Source organism: Carcharodon carcharias, chromosome 3 (assembly GCF_017639515.1).
Source record: "Carcharodon carcharias isolate sCarCar2 chromosome 3, sCarCar2.pri, whole genome shotgun sequence".
Taxonomy (NCBI): domain Eukaryota; kingdom Metazoa; phylum Chordata; class Chondrichthyes; order Lamniformes; family Lamnidae; genus Carcharodon; species Carcharodon carcharias.
In genome coordinates, this window is record NC_054469.1 from 68,434,896 (window position 1) to 68,450,828 (window position 15,933).

The 15,933-nt window shown below is 41.6% G+C and overlaps 1 protein-coding gene across 12 annotated transcripts in view; it reads right to left on the reverse strand.

Annotated features, from left to right (window-relative positions):
- Positions 1 to 15,933, reverse strand: part of crot (carnitine O-octanoyltransferase) — a 90,612-nt gene that overhangs the window by 68,106 nt on the left and 6,573 nt on the right. For 10 of the 12 annotated variants that reach the window (XR_005942581.1, XR_005942580.1, XM_041183590.1 and 7 more), the window contains one exon: positions 3,872 to 4,015. Coding sequence is in view for 10 of the 12 variants with exons in the window: in XM_041183590.1 (XP_041039524.1) it covers positions 3,872 to 3,986 (115 nt within the window). In the remaining 2 variants the exon portion in view is untranslated. Of the gene's footprint in view, positions 1 to 3,871; positions 4,016 to 5,920; positions 6,959 to 15,933 lie in introns of those variants that run through there. The other 2 variants (XM_041183587.1, XM_041183593.1) reach the window with 2 other exon arrangements.

A 15,933-nucleotide genomic window follows, 5' to 3' on the forward strand; every position in this document is an offset into this window, starting at 1 on the left:
TTGTCCCAACCCCCCTTAAACCAGCTTATATTTCACCTCTCTTCTATTTTTACTTAGTTCTGTTGAACAGTCATACGGCATCAAAACGTTAACTGTGCTCCTCTCTGCAGATGCTGCCAGACCTGCTGAGTTTTTCCAGGTATTTTTATTTTTATTTTTGTTTTGGATTTCCAGCATCCGCAGTTTTTTGCTTTTATCTTAGTGAATGACAGATAGATGTCTGGAGGAAGTAAAAATGGTTGAATGAAAGTTTACACGTAATAATCAGTATCTGGCACAGAATTTTTAGGGTTGTATCAATATCTAGTTTCGCACAGATGAATATTAAAACAAAAGGATTAAATTTTAAAGATAGAACACACCAGTTCTAATAATACAAATCAAAAAGCAAAATTGGAGAAATAAACTCACTAGGGTTCAAAAACTGTGCAACAGTCTATGGCAATGCCCTATTCTGTATGATCACTCTATGCCACTGTCTATACAATTAATCAAAACATGATAAAATTCAAGAATGTACAACTGTCCACATCTCTCATATGCCAAAAACAAAGAATCCAAGGCAGCAAGATATTATTGCCGCTTGAAGGAGCGTCTCAACACCAAATTAAACATTGCAATGTACAATCATAACAACACAATCTGAAAATATTTAGGTACATACGAACATATGAAATAGGAGCAGAGGTAGGCCATTCAGCCCCTCGAGCCTGCTCCGCCATTCAATAAGATCATGGCTACATCAGTGTTTTGAGTTCCACATTCCCACCTACCCCGATAACCTTTGATTCCTTTGTCTAACAAGAATCTTCCTCTGCTGTAAAAATATTCAATGACCCCGCTTCCATCGTCTTCTAAGGCAGAGAGCTACAAAGTCACACAACCCTCTGAGAGAAAAAAAATCTCCTCAGCAATGTCCTATAAGGGCGACCCGTAATTTTAAAACTGTGCCCCACGAGTTCTAGACTCATCCAAATCCACCTTGTCAAAACCATTCAGGATCTTAAATACTTCAATCAAGTTTTGTTTCTAAACAATTGAAATCTTTGGTAGGAACCAAATAACAATTTACTATGTGTTATATATGTTGAAATTGACGTCAAAATTTCCATCCCACTCCCTGGCTTAATGACATGCCTTCTCATTATCTCTCTTTTTTTAATTCATTCATGGGATGTGGTGGTGTTCCCATCTATCTGCTGTCCTTGTCCTTCTAGATGGTAGTGGTCATGGGTTTGGAGGATGTCGAAGGAGAAAACCTTTCAAAAATGTGAGCAAAGCAACTACGTTCAGATAAAAATATGTAGACAGACAACCAGTAAGTAAATTAGATAGTAGTGACAGTGGTGAATTCCTGCAGTGCATCTTGTAGATGGCAAACACTGCTGCTACTGTGTGTCAGTGGTGGAGGGAGTGAATGTTTGCAGGTGATGCCAAACAGGCGGACTGTTTTATCCTGGATGGTGTCAAGCTTCTTGAGTGTTGTGAGAGCTGCACTCATCCAGGCAAGTGGGGAGTATTCCATCACACTCTTGACTTGTGCCTTGTAGATGGTGGACAGGCTTTGGGGAGTCAGGAGGTGGGTTATTTGTTGCACGATTCCTAGCCTCTGACCAGTTCTTGTAGCCATTGTATTTATATGGTTAGTTCAGTTCAGTTTCTGGTCAATGGTAACCTCCAGGATGTTAATAGTGGGGGATTCAGTAATAGTAATGCCATTGATCATCAAGGGCAATGATTGGATTCTCTCTTGTTGGAGATGGTCTTTGCCTGACATTTGTCTGGCGCAAATGTCACTTGCTGCTTGTCAGCCCAAACCTGGATGTTGTCCAGGTCTTGCTGCATTTGGACATGGACTACTTTAGTTTCTGAGGAATCGCCAATGGTGCTGAACATCGTGCAATCATCAGCGAACATCCCCACTTCTCACCTTATGATGGGAGGAAGGTCATTGACGAAGCAGCTGAAGATGGTTGGGCCGAGGACACTACCCTGAGGGACTCCTGCGGTGATATCCTGGAGCTGAGATGACTGATCTCCAACAAGCACAACCATCTTCCTTTGTGCTAGGTATGACTCCAACCAGCGGAGAGTTTTCCCCTCGATTCCCATTGACTCCAATTCTCCTAGGGCTCCTTGATGCCACATTTGGTTAAATGTGGCCTTGATGTCAAGGGCAGTCACTCTCACCTCACCTCGGGAGTTCAGTTCTTTGGTCCATGTTTGAACCAAGGCTGTAATGAAGTCAGGAGCTGAGTGCCTGGCAGAACCCAAATTGGGCGTCAGTGAGCAGGTTATTGCTAAGCAAGTGCCGCTTGATAGCACTGTTAATGACCCCTTCCATTACTTTACTGATGGTGGAGAGTAGACTGATGGGGCGGTAATTGGCTGCGTTGGATTTGTCCTGCTTTTTTTGTACAGGACACACCTGGGCAATTTTCCACAAGGCCGGGTAGGTGCCAATGTTGTAGCTGTACTGGAACAGCTTGGCTAGGGACGCGGAAAGTTCTGGAGCACAAATCTTCAGTACTATTGCCAGAATATTGTCAGGGCCCATAGCCTTTGCAGTACCCAGTGCCTTTAGCCGTTTCTTGATATCACGTGGAGTAATTGAATTGGCTGAAGATTGGTACCTATGATGCTGGGGACCTTCAGAGGGAGGCCAAGATAGATCATCCACTCAGCACTTCTGACTAAAGTTTGTAGCAAATGCTTCAGCTTTATCTTTTGCACCGAGGTGCTGGGTTCCTCCATTATTGAGGATGGGGATATTTGTGGAGCCTCCTCCTCCAGTGAGTTGTTTAAATTGTCCATCACCATTCACAATTGGATGTGGTAGGACTGCAGAGCTTAGATCTGATCCGTTGGTTGTGGGATCGTTTAACCCTGTCTATCACTTGCGGCTTATGCTGTTTGGCATGCAAGTAGTCCTATGTTGTAGCTTTACCAGGTTGACACCTCATTTTTAGGTATGCCTATTGCTGCTCCTGGCATGCCCTCCTGCACTCTTCATTAAACCAGGGTTGATCCCCTGGCTTGATGGTGATGGTAGACTGGTAGATATGCCAGGCCATGGGGTTGCAGATTGTGTTCGAATACAATTCTGCTGCTGCTGATGGCCCACAGCGCCTCATGGATGTCCAGTCTTGAGTTGCTAGATCTGTTCGAAATCTTGCAGAAGATCACAGGGCTTTTCTACTCCCTATTCACCTACAGGATAATGCAAAAAATAAATGTTTGTATTGCAGGGAATCAGGCATCAGGAAGGACATGGGTCTCATATGAGACTCAAGACTCTGGCAATACAGAGTGGAACTGCCATGGGAGAAATCCAGTTCAAAAGTAATCAACAGTTTCTGGTGAGGGTAAAGACCAGTAACCCTTCTTATCCAAGTCCACTTGAATTAATTAAGCAAAGAAAGCGTTAAATAGGGTCATGAATGTGGTGAAACAACCTGATAACACTCACTATCTATACTTTTATAGAAAAAAATGACGATATCCAAAAACTACAGGCATCTGTGGAATTAGACACCAGCAAGAGTCAGTATTGTTGTGACAAAAAACAGAGGGCAGGAGAAGATTAAAATCCTATGCTTGGAAACAAAAATCAAAACCTGATCGATACAAACTATAAAAAACCAAAATAAATTAACAAAAATAAATTTACCCAAAAATATTAAATCCAACTAGATCTTTGCATCAATATTAAGACCAGCATGCTGAGTTACTGCCACACTCCCGACAATTTTAATGAGTCTGGTCTATGTCTATATGAAAAGATAGTTCCTTTTTTGACCACAAAAGAGACTCAACTGCAGTAGATAGACAGGCACAAATCTCTAAGTAAACTATGATGATGATACTGTACCTGCATCTAAATATTTCATCAATGATTCCTCAAGAGGGGGAACAGGTAGTGGTGGTAATGAGTCCTGGTACTGGAAAGTACACTCTTCTTTTGACTCAAACATTTGATGTTCCATTTTTTTTTAATCAAAGTTTCACTTTATTTCTAATAAGAACACAAGAAAACATGGAATTAGAAAAAAAGCCTATAAAGACCTCCCCTTCCACAGATGAAGTACACTCTACTGCAACAATATAGATTTATATTGTACTACTTGCTTAAAAGAATGCTTCAGGTGCAGAATTTTGACCCTCTTTATCTCCCAAAATATATAGGTGGGGGTGGAAGAGTACATGAAGGCATAGTGAACAAGGTTTCAAAGGCAGAAAATAAGCAGGAGAAATTACAAGGAAAAAATGGTTTTGAAGAGAACCAAAGGGGGCTGAAAATCATCAATTGCCAGTACAGTGTAGGAAATAGAGGGCAAGCAGTAATCCTCAGTCTAAAGGGTTCGCACTAGAATCTATAGCTGAAAAAAAGTTCACTAAAAAGTCAAAGCCAAAGATGGAATTCAAAATTAAGACAATTTACTGGTGCATAGGGAGTCAGCTATGGTAGGGTGATGGTGAAAAGTGGGGCCTTTGTTCAGAGAGGACTAGGATTGCATAATCGTAGATTAGCTGAGTATTGGAGGCTATTGAAAAAGGCACTTGCGCAGATCTGGGCAGACTATGGCCCGTGGGACGTAACATGCCTGCGGGAGCTTCTTATCCAGCTCTCGGCTGTATCAGGGGATTCCAATGTCGGTACTTCAAGGCAAGTTGGAGTTGGCCAATGATCAGAGGCTGGACATACGAACATATGAATTAGGAGCAGGAGTAGGCCACTCGGTCCCTCGTGCTTGCTCTGCCATTCAATAAGATCATGGCTGATCTGATTGTAACCTTAACTCCACATTCCCGCCTCCCCTATAACCTTTCACCCCCGTGCTTAGCAGGAAACTGTCTAGCTCTGCCTTAAAAATATTCAAAAACTCTGCTTCTACTGCCTTTTGAGGAAAAGAGTTCCAAAGACTCATGACTGTCAAGGGAAAAAATTCCTCCTCAGCTCTGTCTTAAATGGGTGACCCCTTATTTTTAAACAGCGACCCCTAGTTCTAGATTCTCCCAGAAGAGGAAACATCCTCTTCATATCCACCTTGTCAAGACCCCTCAGGATGCTCCAGATACCCCATTTTCTACAGTTAAAGCATTAACCTCTAAATCTAAAAGTCATATTCCAAAACATATGAATTATGAGCTAGATATTCATAACAGGTTATATATCTATGATCTATTAAAAATTTTGCATCTGTTTGTACATTCTATCAACATTTTACATTATAAATTCCGATAGCCACATTTATAACAGCACCACAGATGTGGAATCTTCTTGGGTGGTGAACCATAGAGACTTGCTGCCTCTACTTCTCAGCTCTCTCTCAGATTTTGGCAGACTGATCCTGTCTGTGAGGTTCAGTGGTATTTTAAGAAAACACCATGTAAGCTGATCCTACAATGACTTCCTATTGACTCTCTCCCTTTCAAGACCCATTTCCATGGCAGTGTGAATCACACAGGCCTCATATCAAAGTAGAAATGCTAATTTGTTATCTTTTAAACTCCCAACTTAATTCTATCTTGAAGTAAATAGGCAACTTAAAGTATAACTGTTTAAAAACCTGGCATTCTTAACACCTTTCTGGGACTTTTTAGACTAACAGTCTATCCACTATCAGCACAGATGTTTTGGTCATTGTTTTCAGGCGTAAACACCTTGCATCTTCTTCCCAGTAAAACAAACTGGGCTCCCCTTTAATCTTTAAGACCCAAGCCATCCAGGTTTGTTGTCAGCATTATTCAGAACTGATCATATAACTTTCTCCATTTTATCCAAAATTAAAGACACAATCTGGAAACATAATCTTATAAAGCAATGCATTTGTAACGTTAGCATTTCACAAAAATGTTGAAAATCATGATGAGCATTAATTAGGTAAACAAGGAAAATCTGTAACAAAAACAGAATTACCTGGAAAAACTCAGCAGGTCTGGCAGCATCGGCGGAGAAGAAAAGAGTTGACGTTTCGAGTCCTCATGACCCTTCGACAGAAAAGGAAAATCTGTTTCTGTCGGCAGAACAGTCAGTAACCAGAGGACACACGTTTAAGGTGTTATGACCGAGTGAGGAAGGGTGAAATGACTTCACTGTCCTCCCACTCCTCATTTGACCATAACAGGGTTTGTTTTTTTTCTTTTCTAAGGATTTAGATAGAATGTGCTTTGCCAATTCTGTAAGTGTCCCACTATTTACGTGTCAAGGTTGTAGAGGATTAGTCAGACAGGTTGACTTAAGTTAAACAGGAATGCGGTAAATTTTTTGAAATTATTCCTGAGCTAAAAAAGAAAAACATGACATTATTCATACAGTCACACACATTCGTCTGGGCCTACACACGCACAAGAACAGATCGCAGACGATAGGCTTATAAAGGATGTTACATTCCATGAAAGAAAAAGTGGAGTATACAGTTATCTGTTCCTCGATGCGGCGATTCAATGTTGTGGCTGTTTAGTTTAATTATTCTCCTGGATGCAGTTATACAGAGCAGATTTGCACATTTTAATTTAAAAGATTAGCGGTTAGTGGTTGTTTTCTTCTCAGGGTAGTCACTTTACAAACCAGACACAATACTTCTAGAGAGTGAGAGAGAGAGAAATTCAGTAGAACATTGTCCTTTTCACTTCCTCTCTCTTGCTCAACAGAGTTTCCCTTGAAATAATTTGCTGGTTGTATATTCCAGAGGAGTTTGATTAGTTCATGTCTGCTGCAGTTATGGCTTCAGAACAGGTAACTGAATTTTGATGTCTCATCTCAGAAATATTTGCAAAGTCTCAGCGTGGTGTGAATAGTCAGGAGATGGGGTCTTTCGTGCTCCTCAGGGGCTGAGTGTTTGTCTTCATTCCAACTTTGCGGAATACGAAATTGTGTTTTGTAGCAGCTCAGTCTGTCTGGGCTGTTTCTTTCTTAAAAGAACACAATTGTCTGTACAGGGTTCCGGTTTAAAATCTAGCCAATAAAAAAAAAATAGAAATCATATCTTCAAAATACACAATCTCACAACAAAGGTAATTAGCAAAAGAACCAGCAGGCAGCAGATTATACCCAGCAAAAGCTGATCTACAATTCTGTTGATGATCAACGTCTGCACTGGAATGCTGTGTTTGGCTGCAGTAGAGAGCTTCAGTTGGAGATTGGTGACTGAGGGAGTTTAAGTGTTAAAATAAGGGTTAAATTCTATCTAAAGTCTAGTCTTTCTTTAATTTAGCATTAACTAAAAGTTGCTGTTAGGGTTGGAAGGTGAGTTTTAGTCCTGCCTTAAAACAGGGCTCTGCTTGCAACTGTAACTAGTTAATTAGATAACTGGCTCAATCAGGTTCTCAAAGGCTAAGTTCAGAGAGTATAAAAGTGGGCTATCTTATAGTGCCGTGTTTGGCTGCAGTAAAGAGCTTCAGTTGGAGATTGACGACTGAGGGAGTTAAGAGTTAAATTCTACCTAAAGTCTAGTCTTTCTTTCACTTAGCAGTTAACTAAAAGTTCTTGTTAGGGTTGGAAGAAGGTGAGTTTTAGTCCGTAGAGGAGAGGCTAGTGAGATCAGTATAAAAGGGCGCAAAACACAGAGGCCAAGACCGGAGAGGAGAGGCGCACCCTCAAGACCTACAGGCAGTGGAGTTCGAAGTGATGTCACGATTCAAAAAGCGATGAGATGCAGGGGAGGCAGCTGATTGGTAAGTAGGGTCAGTTGAGCACTTCTACTTTTATTTTTTCGACTAATTAAACTGCTGCAGTCCATTAGCTTGAACAAAATAAGGTGAGAGCTTCAGACTGTAGTGGGAGTGTTTAGAGTAGAATAAGGCCCCTAGCATAGTTAGTATTCTTAAAACGGAGTAAGTAACAAGCTTAATCTAAAGGGGAGTCATGGCAGCAGAGCTTGCACCCATGATATGCTCCTCCTGTGCTATGCGGGAAGTCATGGACACTTCCAGTATCCTTTGCGACCATGTGTGCAGGAAGTGTGTCCAGCTGCAGCTACTGGCTAACCATATTTTGGTGCTGGAGCTGCAGATGGTTTCACTCTGGAGCATATGCGATGTTGAGATTTTTGTGGACAGCACATTCAGTGAGGTGGTCACACCGCAGGTAAAGACTGAACAGGCGGAAAGGGGATGGGTGACCACCAAGCAGAGTAGAGAAAGGCAGGTTGTGCAGAAGTCCCCTGTGGCCATCCCCCTCTCTAACAGATATATCATTTTGGATACTGTTTGGGAAGGGGGGGGCGATGATTTCTCAGGGGAAAGCAGCAGGAGCCAAATCCATGGCACCATGGGTCGCTCTGCTGCACCAGAGGGGAGGAAGAAGAGTGGCAGGGCTGTGGTGATGCGGAATTCAATAGTAAGGGGAACAGACAGGCGTTTCTGTGCTGCAAAAGAGACTCCAGGATGGTATGTTGCCTCCCTGGTGCCAGGGTCAAGGATGTCTCAGAGAGTCTGCACGGTATTCTGAAGGGGGAGGGTGAACAGCCAGTGGCCGTGTTACATATCGGTACCAACAACATAGGTAAAAAAAAGGATGAGGTCCTACAAGCTGAAAAGAGGGAGTTAGAACGTAAATTAAAAAGTAGGACCTTAAAGGTAGTAATCTCAGGATTACTACCAGTATCATGTTCTAGTGGGAGTAGAAATAGTAGAATATATTGGATGAATATGTGACTGAAGAAATGGTGTGAAGGGGAGGGATTCAGATTCCTGGGACATTGGGGACAGTTCTGGGGAAAGTGGGACTAGTACAAACAGGATGGGTTGCATCTGGGCAGGACCAGGACTAATGTCCTTGGTGGAGGGAGTGTTTGCTAGTGCTGTCGGGGAGGGTTTCAACTAGAATGGCAGGGGGATGGAAACCTGAGCAGGGAGACAGAGGAGGGGGAAACAAGGTTAGAAACAAAAGACAGAAAAGTAAGAAGCAAAAGTGGAAAGCAGAAAAAGCAACAGCGAGAAACAAATGGTGTCATAGTGTAAAATAAAGCTAAGATGACTAACAAAGTTAAAAAGACAAGACTAAAGGCATTGTATCTTAATGCGTGGAGCATTCGCAATAAGGTAGGTGAATTAACAGCGCAAATAGATATAAACGGTTATGATATGGTTGCAATTATAGAGACATGGCTGCAGGGTGACCAAGGGTGGAACTGAACATCTAGGGGTATTCAATATTTAGGAAGGACTGACAAATAAGGAAAGAAGTTGGGGTAGCACTGTTAGTAAAGCAGGAAATCAATGTAATAGTGAGGAAGGATATTGGCTCGGAAAATCATGAAATGGAATCTATTTGGGCGGAGATAAGAAACACCAAGAGGCAGAAAACATTGGCGGGGATTGTCTATAGGCCCCCAAACAGTAACAGAGATGTAAGGGAAGGCATTAAACAGAAAATTAGAGACGCAATAAGGGTACAACTGTAATCATGGGTGACTTTAATCTACATATAGATTGGACAAACAAAACTAGCGATAATACTGTGGAGGAGGATTTCCTGGATCGTGTACGTGATGGTTTTTTAGACCAATACATTAAGGAACCAACTAGAGACCGGCTATCGTAGGCTGGGTATTGTGCAATGAGAAAGGATTAATTAACAATCTTGTTGTGCGGGGTCCCTCGGAGAAGAGTGACCATAAAATCATAGAATTGTTCATTAAGATGGAAAATGAAGAAGTTGAACCCGAAACTAGGGGAGAATTTTTCCTATGGCGGGTGGGCCAGGCGGGAGCGGGCGGGGAGCTGTTCGCCAACCGCAATCAGTTACACGCCGCCATTTTACATGGGTGGGCCAATTAAGGCCCGCCCAGTGTAACGCGCGGCCAGTAGCATTCAGCGCTACCTGTGCAGGCGGGCGGAGGAGGGAGAGTCGGGACCTGCGCTCTTTCGCGCATGAAAGAGCGCAACAATCTTCCTGAGGCACAAAGCTGCCTTCGGGAGATTGAATGGGTTACAAAACTTTTTAATAAATAAAGTTAAAATTTATTTAAACATGTCCCCTCATGAAACAATGTCATATGAGCTGCGACATGTTTGTGAAGTTTGGAAAATTTATTTATTCATTTTATGAAAGCTTCAGGAAACCTCATCCTGCCCATGGATAAGGTTTCCTGAAAAACACGAAGGCCGCTTGGGCTCTTTGCCTGCCCACCAACCTTAAGGTTGGACAGGCAGCCTTGTTAACAAATTTAATTACTTTAATTAATGGACTTAACAGCCGTTGACAGTTCAGCAGGCACCCAGCCACCTCGCACGCACCCGCCGAGTGAAATATCAAAATGACGCACAATGACGTCCGGACGCACATCCGACATCGTTGCGCATCATTTTACGCGTCAGCGTGTCAGGGCCACCCCTGCACACTGACGGCAAAATTCTGCCCTAGAGTCCTGACTCTAAATAAAGGGAACTACGAGGGTATGAGGTGCGAGTTGGCACTGATGGATTGGGGAACCTGACTAAAAGGGTTGATGGTGGATAGGCAATGGCTAGTATTTAAGGAAGGTATGCCTGAATTACAACAATTATTCATTCCTATAAAAACAAAAAAACTGCGGATGCTGGAAATCCAAAACAAAAACAGAATTACCTGGAAAAACTCAGCAGGTCTGGCAGCATCGGCGGAGAAGAAAAGAGTTGAAGTTTCAAGTCCTCATGACCCTTCGACAGAACTTGACCCTTCTGTCGAAGGGTCATGAGGACTCGAAACTTCAACGCTTTTCTCCTCCGCCGATGCTGCCAGACCTGCTGAGTTTTTCCAATTATTCATTCCTGTCTGGCACAAAAATAAAACAGGAAAGGTGGCTCATCCATGGATTACAAAAGAAATTAGGGATAGTATTAGATCCAAAGAGGAAACATATAAAATTACCAGAAAAAGCAGCAAGCCTGAGGATTGGGAGCAGTTTAGAATTCAGCAAAAGTGGACAAAAAGATTGATCAAGAAGGGGAAAATGGAATATGAGAGTAAACTTGCAGGGAACATAAAAACTGATAGTAAACACTTCCATAAATATGTGAAGAGAAAAAGATTAGCAAAGGCAAATGTAGGTCCCTTACAGTCAGAAACAGGGGAAATCATAATGAGGAACAAAAAAAAGACAGAAGAATTCAACACGTTTTGGTTCTGTCTTCACAAAAGAGGACACACATAATTTCCCAGAAATGCTAGGGAACCAAGGCTCTAGTGAGAGGGAGGAATTGAAGAAAATCTGTATTAGTAAAAAATGGTGCTAGAGAAATTAATATGGTTAAAGGCTGAAAAATCCCCAGGGCCTGATAATCTACATCCCAGAGTACTAAAAGAAGTGGCCCTGGAAATATTGGATGCATTAGTGGTCATCTTCCAAAATTCTATAGACTCTGGAGCAGTTCCTACAGATTGGAGGGTGGCAGATGTAACCCCACTATTTAAAAAAGGAAGGAGAGAAACACAGAGCACTTGGAAAGCATTAACAGGATTAGACAAAGTCAGCATGGGTTTGTGAAAGGGAAATCATGCTTAACTAATCTACTGAAGTTTTTTTGAGGATGTAACTAGTAGAATAGATAAGGGGTAACCAGTGGATATGGTGTATTCAGATTTCAAGAAGGCTTTTGATAAGGTCACAGATAAAAGGCTAGTGGGCAAAATTAACGCACATGGGATTGGGGGTAATATACTGGCATGGATTGAGAATTAGTTGACAGAACGGAAACAGAGAGTGGGAATAAATGGGTTTTTTTTCTGGATAGCAGGAGGTGACGAGTGGTGAACCGCAGGGATGAGCACTTGGGTCCCAGCTAATCACAATATATATAAATGACTTGGATGAGGAAACCAAATGCAATATTCCCAAGTTTGCTGACGACAGAAAACTGAGCAGGGTTGTGCGTTGTGAGGAGGGTGCAAGGGCTTTGGAGGCATTCCAGGGAAGGTTCATTAGGTTAATCCTGGGCATGGAGGGATTTTCTTATGAGGAGAGGTTGAGTCGGTTGGGCCTGTGCTCATTGGAGTTTAGAAGAATGAAAGACAACCTTACTGAAACATGTAAGATTCTTAGGGAGCTTGACAGGGTAGATGCTGAGAGATTGTGGGAGAGTTTAGGACCAGAGGGCATAATCTCAGAATAAGAGGGCACCCATTTAAAACAGAGATGAGGAGGAATTTCTTCTCTCAGAGGGTAATCAATATGTGGAATTCTTTACCACAGAGGGCTGTAGAGGCTCAGTCGTTTAGCATATTCAAGGCTGAGATAGATGTTTAATCAGTCAGGGAATTAAGGGTTATGGGGAAAAGGCAGGAAAGTGGAGTTGAGGATTATCAGATCAGCCATGATCTTATTGAATGGCAGAGCAGACTCGATGGGTTGAATGGCCTACTTCTGCTCCTATGTCTTATGGTCTAAGGAGACTTCAGGGTGATTTAAACAAGTTGTGTGTGTGATCAAATACATGGAAGATGCAGTATAACATGGAAAAATGTGAAATTATATGCTACGATATGAAAAACAGAAAGGCAGAGTATTATTTAAATGATGGTTTATTGGGAAATGTGGATATACAAAAGGAATATTGACACCAGTCAATGAAAGTGAACAGGCAGGTGCAACAAGCAATTAGGAAGGCATATGGTATATTGGCCTTCATTGCAAGAGGGTTTGAGTTCAGAAGTAGGGATGTCTTACTGCGGTTATACAGGGCATTAGTGAGACCACACCTGGATTACTGCATGCAGTTTTGGTCTCCCTCCCTAAGAAAGGATATACTTTCCACAGAGGGAGTGCAGCAAAGGTTCACTAGGCTGATACCGGGGATGGCAGGACTTTCGTATGAGGAGAGGTTGGTTTGACTGGGCCTGTCTTAACTAGAGTTTAGAAGAATGAGATGGAATCTGACTAGACAGACTAGATGCAGGGAGGATGTTTCCCCTGGTTGGGGAGTCCAGAACCAGGGGCCACAGCCTCAGGATATGGGGCAGGCCATTTAGAACTGAGATGAGAAAAAAATGTCTTCGCTTAGAGAGTGGTAAACCTATGGAATTTTCTACCAAAGAAGGCTGTGGAGGCCAAGTCACTGAATATAGTCAAGAAAAAAATTGACAATTTTTTGGATATTGGGGGCATCAAGGGATATGGAGAGAAAATGGGAATATGGCATTGAGATAAAGGATCAGCCATGATCATACTGAATGGCAGAGGAGGCTCCAAGGGCTGAATGGCCTACTCCTGCTCCTAGTTTCTATGAAATATAGAAGTGTAAATTGGATTGGCTAATTAACAGGAAACAAAGAGTCAGGATAAATGGATCATTTTCAGGTTGGCAAACCATAACTAATGGAGTGCCACAGGGACCAGTGCTGTGGCCTCAGCTATTTATGATCTATATTAATGACTTGGATGAATGAATCAACTGTATTGAAGCCAAATTGACAAATGTCACTTTGTTATTTAAGAAAGATGAGGTTAGGGGTGGGAGGGGAATACTGCAATGGGAGACCATTTGCCCACTGTACTGTAGCCAACTTCGCTGATGATAAAAAGATAGGTAGGAAAGCAAGTTGTGAGGGAAATATAAAGAGTCTGCAAAGGGATATAGATAGGGTAAAAATTTGGAGATGGAGTATAATGTGGGAAAATGTGAAGTTGTCCACATTGACAGGAAGAATAGAAAAGCAAAATATTATTCAAATGGAGAGAGTCTGCAGAATGATGCAGTACAGAGGGACTGGGTGTCCTTGTACATGAATCACAAGAAGTTTGCATGTAGGTATAGCAAGTAATTAAGAAGACAAATGAAATGTTGGCCTTTATTGCAAAGGAGATGGTGTATAAAAGTAGGTAAGTCTTGTTACAATGTACTGCACACTGGTGAGACCATACCTGGAGTATTGTGTACAGTTTTGGTCTCCTTACTTAAATAAGGGTAAACTTGCATAGGAAGCAGTTCAGAGAATGTTCACTCGACTGATTCCTGGGATGAAGGGGTTGTCTTATAAGGGAAGGTTGAGCAAGTTAGGCCTATACATATTGGTTAAAAGCAAAATACTGCAGATGCTGGAAATCTGAAACAATGGCAGAAAATGCTGGAAAAATTCAGCAGGTCTGGTAGCATCAGTTAACGTTTTGATCCGTATGACCCTTCTTCAGAGTTGAAGAGAAATGGAAATGTGACAAATGGAAATCCTGTCAGAGAAAGGATTCAATCCTTTTATGGCCTTGTTCATCCACAAGTCCTACACCAGCTCCCAAACTCTCCTTTCCTCTTACTCTGGACTCTGTGCATCTATGCCCCCCCCACCCCCACCACCCCCACCACCACCACCACCTCCAATCTGTCACAGCATCTTCAGCCTGCTCAGTTCCACTCTCATGTCCTTGTGAAACACCTAAGGATATTTTCCTATGTTAAAGGTGCTACTTAAATGCAAGTTGTCAGTGGGATTGAGCTTGAAAACCGAAAAGTCTTTAGCTAGAACAAGTCAAAACAAATTATACTCTTTTGGAGTGAAGCAACATACTTTCAGGAATTATAATGGAGGGAAGGGGAGATGGGGAGGGAGGTGTCAGTCACTCAGTCAACTGTAAATCAATTTTAATTCAGTCAGTACTTCTCAAATAGTTAAATTGTTGTCAATATTGTAACGGTTGCTGGTTTCCCCTCTGTTTGCACATTATCCTTGTTGATTGAGACCAAGCTATTCCGCACCCCCCCACTTTTCTGCTTTGGTTCCTTTCCTCATTTCTTGCTCCTCCTCCCCCAATGACTGCTGTGCATCCACTATTTATGTCCTCATCCTCACACATACTGCATCCCCTTCACGAAAATTAACTTGGGCGGGGGGGGGGGTGGGGTGTTGGTTATTAGGGTCTCTTCAGAGATAACAAGGTGAAAACTTCTCTGACACTACCCCTGAGAGCTCCTTTTGTTCAGGGTCACAGACAGACAAGGCTTCAGCCATTTAAAAAATCTTTGCCCAGTTTTTAAAATTTTATAAATTAGCCATGAGAATAATTTATATTATAAAAGTATCCAGTGTGATGTCTTAGTCCCCTCACAGTGTGCAATACGGAGTATTCTACTTCTGATAAAATGTTAAAATAACCTCCTGTTACATATTGATATTTCTAGCTTTTGCAGTGCAGCCAGAACTTTAAAAACGAAGAACTGATTTTGAAGTTCTATTTACCTAGTATTTTGAAAGATCATGTATTGGGGAGTTTGCAAGGGATGCTGGGGAAATGTTTGTTCATAAATTCTAACAGAAAATTCCAGCGAGCTAGTTTAAAAAAGACTGATATGCAAAACATTCTATTCTGCACTTCCCATGGTGTTTCATTCTATTCTCGCCAATACAATTTTCAGTTTTTGTTTGAGAACCACAAAACATTAAATGGAACTTTATCAGTATATCTGGCTGCTGATGCAGTTAAATTGCTAATGTTTAACGAACAGTCAAAGAATTGAACTTCTGAAGGAAAAAAAAACGTCATGGGCAGGTTTCCACTTTTTTAAGTGGGAGAATATTACAATGAAATCCTTTGGTCTCAGTACATTGGGTACATATTCACAAAGAGTGGCTGGTATCAAGCAAGTGCAATGACCCAGCAAGAATGCATAAGTCAGAATGAAAACAAGGATAAAGGTGATGCAATAAATGTAAATAATCATATGGTCTATAAATTGTTAAAAGCTTATGGTCCAATGGTTATATTTAAATTAATCTACATTTTATTATTTTATGCTCCATTTTAATACTGTTAAGTCAGTAAATAGGTACTTTACTTGTTACAGGACCTTAAAGATACATTTTAAGACATATAGCTCAAGGCTTAGGCTCAAATCCTAGAAAATAATAATTAGCTTATATGAAATAATCGTTTGCTCCAGCTTTGAAGGGGGAAATCAGTGTAAAGTATAGATAATTTGGTTGATAATTGAGTCTGGGCATCAGTATTATGAGAAGATCAG